General features: G+C 38.8%; 1 protein-coding gene across 1 annotated transcript; it reads right to left on the minus strand.

Moving 5' to 3' along the window:
* LOC121736084 lies at positions 1–3,962 on the minus strand. The gene is made up of 2 exons (XM_042127142.1): positions 166–3,962; positions 1–90 (listed from the first exon to the last, which is right to left on the minus strand). Exons 1-2 carry the CDS (start codon positions 3,596–3,598, stop codon positions 14–16), a joined length of 3,510 nt encoding a protein of 1,169 aa, XP_041983076.1. The 5' UTR covers positions 3,599–3,962; the 3' UTR covers positions 1–13.
* Between the last annotated feature and the right edge of the window lie 2,333 nt (positions 3,963–6,295).

Genomic DNA, 6,295 nt, shown 5'->3' on the forward strand with positions numbered 1-6,295 from the left:
AATATTCTTGTATTCAATCGCTGTCGGATTCGGAATCGTCGTCTTCGAAATCACTCTCGACGTCGCTCGGGAGATCTTCAACGTCCTCTTCTGTAAAATAAACATCGTTAGTGAAAATCACGAACTTATTTATGAAATTAACAGCAAAAGCCATGTAAACTGTACCTGTTGTGGATGATGGTTTGTCGTCCAAAATAACGTCGCTCAACTCAGGTAGTTGGTTGCCAGAGAACCACGAAAACTGAAATCGTCCCTCGTCTTCATACCATCCGCAATCTGCAGGGTTCAGTTCGGTTGGCGTTTTGGTATGAGCGTTGCTCCAGACTTGTGCAATATATTTTGTTCGTAATAAATGTTTCTCCAATTCCGTTTTGCATGGTGGCAGATTGCAGGCGTCGTAATTGGATAACTGGAGATTCAGAGTTGTCGAAGCCTCGTCGTTTTTAATTTTATATGTCTTCGAAAAAATGTTGAGTCGAGCTAAATCGACGTTATTAATTTTTTTTTCGTTGTACAATCTGCACGTGAATTCTTCCAAAACGGGGAATATCTTGTCACTATCAGAAGTATAGCTGCCCAAATCACCGAAAGCTTCTTGATAGCGTTTCGAATTTTTCAGCATCGTCAATGGTCTTTTTTTACCCTTGTGATATAACGCGGGATTATAATCGCAGCCGGTCATTGCATGGAAAGCAGGTAAAGATTTTGCCAGAGTGGATCCCAATGTCTCGTATAAACGTGAAACATCAATGTAACGCCGGGAATTGCCAACACCAACATCCATAGAAATTTGGACGTCACTTTCTACAAATTCCATATTTCCGAGCATTATTATTAATATATCGGTGTCTGAACATCGAATCGTTACTTTACCCCGTTGTTTCATTTGGCAGACATGGTAAACGATCTTCGTATCTGCCTCTTCGTGTTCTTGGCAAGTTAAATCTTCGTTGATTGTTTGGATAACAAAACCATCTTTCACCGAATATTCATAACACATGTCGTGATTGATGTTGATGATTTTGTTTGCGATTATGTGCGCCATGTCTTGTTCTGACCAATTGTTGATAATAAATTTGACCAGAGCATCTTTGAATTTGATGTTTTTCAATTCTTTAGCGAAATCGGAAGGTCGAACTTGTTGCGGTCCTGAGATTCGAAAATCGGTCGATTTTACGTTTTTTCGCAATCCATGCTCCGTGTCCTTGATCGACGGGCAGAAATACCTGTCGAATATCAGATCGATCCTCTCAACATTATGTTTGCACAAAATGTGCAAAATTTTTTTCGAGATATCTCCAAATGTTCGTGGTATGTCTTTTAAGGTGTGCAGTAAAAAGAACCCATCGATAATCAAAACATCTGTAGACTCTGGCTCCGTGCTCTCGATTTTTTTTTCAAGGTCTCGCATCAATGCTGATTTGTCGGTTTTATTTATTGTACCGTCCATGTGACAAAGTGATAGCGGCATTGGGGTTATCGGGTAACACAACACTTTTTCGATACTTATTTTTTTTTCTAAGGACAAAGCTAAAAGCCGCCCAAATAAGTCTCTTTGTAGCCTCAATTCTTGAACCTTGCCACCGAGTACAACTTTTTTCTTTTTCTTTACCGTGCTGAATGTGAAGACTGGATTCTTTTTTATTGGTTCGTTAAAACGTGCATGTCTCTCTTCTACCTCGGTTATGAAATTATTGCGCAAAGTTTCTCCTCGAGATTCGACGTTGAGCAGAAAGTCAGTGATATTTTGTGCAGCAGCTTCTCCAGTTGTGATGTTGTACAACTTATCAGCGTCTAACGAATTGTCGAAAGGATTCATGTATTGTTGTAAAGTCCTTGTGAATTTCTCAACTTGTTGGTGACTCTTTCGAATGCGAGAACTCTTCAGTTCCGAGGTGATATCCTGATTCTTGGCGAGTCCAGCGGTTTTCAGCACATGTGATATTATTCGAGCTCGAGCACTGTGATTTATTGCCCAACGTTGCCTTGCAGCCACCGAATTTGTCATGTGAATTATTCCGATTAGCTTCCGAGCTGCTTCGCCGTTAATCGTTTGTTCCAAAGTCAGGTCAACAGGTATTCTGGAAAAAGATTTCTCCGTTCTTCGTACTCCGAATGATCCTTGTTCTAATGAGAAACGCAGTCCTGGATGGGTTTCATCGATCCTGCACAGCTTGCTGACATAATATACCAGCCAACGAGAATAATTTTGGTGATTGAACGCGAAGAAAAAGTTTGTGATTTTTGCAAGAATGTAAACATACATTTTCAGATCTCCGGTTCTGATACTCTTGTTCAGCATGTCATAATAGGACACTAATCGGATGTAAACGGTGTAAAACTGAGCAGTTAGTCCATGCTTTCCTCGCAATGTTTGTTCGGTAAAGTTGTCATACTTCTCGAGCAATTCGAGAGTTGCTTCGTGTTCTATTGTAGGCGTCGTTAAACGTTGCTTTTGTAATTGAAACAAATAATCTTCAATTGATTTCTCGATGACAATTTTTTCACGGTCGACGAAGGTATTGAAATGCAGTTTTTGAAACGCGAGCGATACAAGGGGATGTAGTCTTTTGCATCGATTGAAATTTGTACCTGAAATGAAACCCTTCAATGAACCATTCGCCAAAATTTCACTGTCCACCAGAATATGGGTAATACCGCAATCCTCAATGAAAGAGCCGATAACTTTGAAGTATGACATCATTATATGAAATCCGCCGAGATGTATGAAAACGTTGTCGAATTTCGGCGCTTCCTGGAACTGAATTCCGAATGCAATTCTTGCAATAGCTAAATCGTACGTTACTTGCATGTATTTCGAACTGCATTCTTCAGCTATTTGTTGAGCCATTTTCAAAGTGAGGTGTACTACGGAATTATTTGTAGGAGATGCATTGATAGGCGTCAAATACGATACTTTCTGCAAAGCAGAGGTGTCTTCAGTTATGAGGCTATTAAACCCAGTCCACATAGGGGTATCGGGAATGTCCAGTGTGTGTGAAAAAAGCCAAGCAAGATCAAGGTTCCTCCACGTCTGAAAAACTTCAGGTTTGATTGAGATTTGACCGATACTGGGAGTTGAGAAGTAGGAATCGATTTTTGGTTTTTTCGTGTAAGGCACGATATCGTTAACGATAGCGTCGAAACATCTTCTTCTTTTTCGACGTCGCGGCGTTTCATCTGTAGAAGCGGCTGCAGTATCATCACTTTGTACAGAAGCGTCGGTTGGAGCGGTAAAATTTGCGTCACTAGGTATATTTTGGTAAATTATCCCGACAGTGTCGTGGAGAGTGTCTTTACCAGTGAGAGTATCGACGAACCGATCGAAGTTATCGAACGCGACTCCAGTACACAAATTATCGGCGAGAATTATGTCTTCGGGACATAATTTGTTCTGTTGCGTTGATGTGAATGTCAGCTCAGTCTCTAGCTCTTCGATGACATTGTAGCTACAGCAGTGACCGTATTTGTTGACAAGGTCGACAATTTTCCTGCTGCTCGAGAGACTCTTTAACGCCATTCCCAGAGTGACATGTTTCGAGGTTTTAATATTGCCGTTCGTAGCTGCATAAATAATGTCCTGACCGAGGGAAAACATTTTTAAGTCGCGCGAGAATTTCTTTAATTCATGACGAGATTGACTTACGCCTTTACTATCACCGCAAATGATACACTGCAAGAGATACGATAGCAACGGTGGCACAGAATCGCATTCAGCTCGAATGAGATCTTGCACCGTTATATCCTCCGGTAATTTTGTCTTGTCCGCGTTAATTATCTCTCGTCTGATTATCTGCCCGATGTTGTATATCGCTTGTCTCGTTTCGATGTTTTTGAAAAATTCTTGATTGCTGACGATGTGACCAGCGTATGGAGCGATATACTTTTTGTTGTCCGAGAAAATGATTTTTATTTCACTGTTGAACGTTACCAATAACTTCTTTTCCAAATGACGCGACGAAAAAAAATCCGGTTTTTCGACGTTGGAGACGTTGTCAAACTGTTCGTGTAGGAACTCGATGTACTTTTCTGAGATGAAATTATAAAAGAGACATTCATTGTTCTCAACAACGCGTTCGCGAATAAGTATGCAAATTTTGTCGTACGCGTCAGTATGACATTGTCGTTTTTTGTGCCAAGTTTTTTCGTTTTTTTTCTCGAGATCATTCTTACAGTGCCATTCAAACTTTGTTTTGCAATGTTTGTGATAGAAGCAGTTGTCATCTTTGAGAGTTTCGATTTTACGCAGCATCTCGATGTTGTTGTACTCTGTGGACACGGCCTTAATAAATTCGATGAAAGTGTTGGTCGCTTTTATCAAACATACCGCGCGTCTTTTCACGTATATCCTGTTTTTTCCGCAAATAATACAGCTGTGTGTATTTTCATCGGCAGTCGAATCATCAATTGCCGTATTGTCAGCAACATCAGTTACCGCATTGTCATCAGGTACCGTACTGTCGTCCGCTACCGTACTGTCGTCCGCTAACGCACTGTCGTCCGCTGTCGTACTCTCGTCCGCTCCTCGATCACCTTCAGGTTCTTCACTGTAATGTGACAAATTCGAAATTGGGATGTTTAATTTAATTATCGGATTTCGTTCTTACAATTATATTTTAATTCCCATTTATTTAGACACGCAAGGAAAAAAAATTCTATAAAGAACAAGAAGAAATTATATACAAAAGTCCAGAAGTACAGAAAAATTTAGAAAATAAATATTGAGTGTACGTATACAATTTTTTGAATATCCATTCTGATAATTGGTTCGTTCGTTTGAATTTGTGAGCATTTGGATAAACAAAATTTAAGAAGGGGGAGGGGATAAGGGTAATGCACTATAAAAGAAGCATATTTTCAATACTTTTTGTTGACGACACAGTTCATATATATTTTTTTGAATGATTAGTATAAAATAAAAGGACATTTAAAGACTATTGTGTGAAATTTTCATTAACAATTGTGCAGAAATGATTCAATGACAGCCAATCTCTCAGACGCCGCAAAAAAAGTTACATTGCGGTGAACTGTGTCACTCATTACTGGATGATCTGGGAAAAAAAATTCTAAAAGTTTGTATTAGTCAATAAGTTTATTGAGATAACGCTGTCAAGTTTTTATTTTTTTTGAATTATTTAAACTTTTAGTCACAATTGTTAGTCTATTTTTATTCGCAGTTCAGTTCAAATTTTTTATTTCGAAAATTGGAACCTTCATTATTGTAAAATGAATTAAAATAATAAAAAATAATTTTAAAAAATCGACAGCATTACCTCGAGAAACTTATAAAGTAATAGAATCTTCTTGCAATTTTTTTTCGGATGATCCGGTGATAGTTATGCTGTACACCGCAATTTCTTTGAGGTGTCTGCAAAGATGTACAGTAAGTGGCTCATTTTCTGGATATTTCTTCATAAAAATATTATAAAATGTGATTAAAATGTCCTTTTACTACATACTTTTTACATAAATAAATATATATTAAACTGTGTCGTCAAAAAAATATCGTAAACATGCTTCTTTTCATAACGACATAGCCTTTACCCCCCCCCCCCCCCCCAGTTGTTATTACTACCAGAGAAAATGAGAATTGATAAAGTACTGTTACAGAATAGAAGCGGGAGACTTTTTCGAGTATACGGAATATTAAATATGCCCCAAAATAAATATTATCGTGAAAATAAAATCAACTTAATTTAAAATAACAAATAAGATGCAATTTCTTGGCGATTGTTGGCTTGTGTACGATGCGGGCACACAAATGTGCGAGGCTCACCGATACAGCGACCACGTGGTGTACGACGCACTTTATACCAACGCTCTTCAAAGATATATTGCATATATATTTCATTCTTACCTCGCTCTGGATGTCGATGCACTGTCATCAAAAACATTACTGACGACATTGTCGTGAGAAATATTTGAATCTTTCGGAATCCTCACAGCCGTGAAATTTTTGTAGCACGCCGAATGGTATCCTATGTCCGTGTCGATACCACGTGGCAACTCGATTTCCGAGTAAATCGATTTCCTGCTTACTCTCTGTTTTTTACTCCTATATTCGGAAACTTCTTTGCACTTTTTCAGCGTCTCTTCGGTAAATTTTTTCACTTTCTCAATCGTTGTTTCTTTACAAAATACACAACTCAGGTCCGACATTTTACACCACCACAACCGCACAACGTATGACAACTAAGTGAGCGTCGTTCCAACGTTCAGAGCAGCTGGCGAGTGAGCTGTATAATAGTAAGAAAGGGGCAGGAGCGTAACAAGCGCTGAGGCTGTTGAAATTAAA

Source organism: Aricia agestis, chromosome 18 (assembly GCF_905147365.1).
Source record: "Aricia agestis chromosome 18, ilAriAges1.1, whole genome shotgun sequence".
Classification (NCBI taxonomy): domain Eukaryota; kingdom Metazoa; phylum Arthropoda; class Insecta; order Lepidoptera; family Lycaenidae; genus Aricia; species Aricia agestis.

Coding starts and splice junctions, on each gene's coding strand:
- LOC121736084 (XM_042127142.1), bottom strand. CDS start 3,598: ATGTTTTCCCTCGGTCAGGACATTATTTATGCAGCTACGAACGGCAAT. Junction 91..165: donor CAAACCATCATCCACAACAG/GTACAGTTTACA, acceptor TTTATTTTACAG/AAGAGGACGTTGAAGATCTC.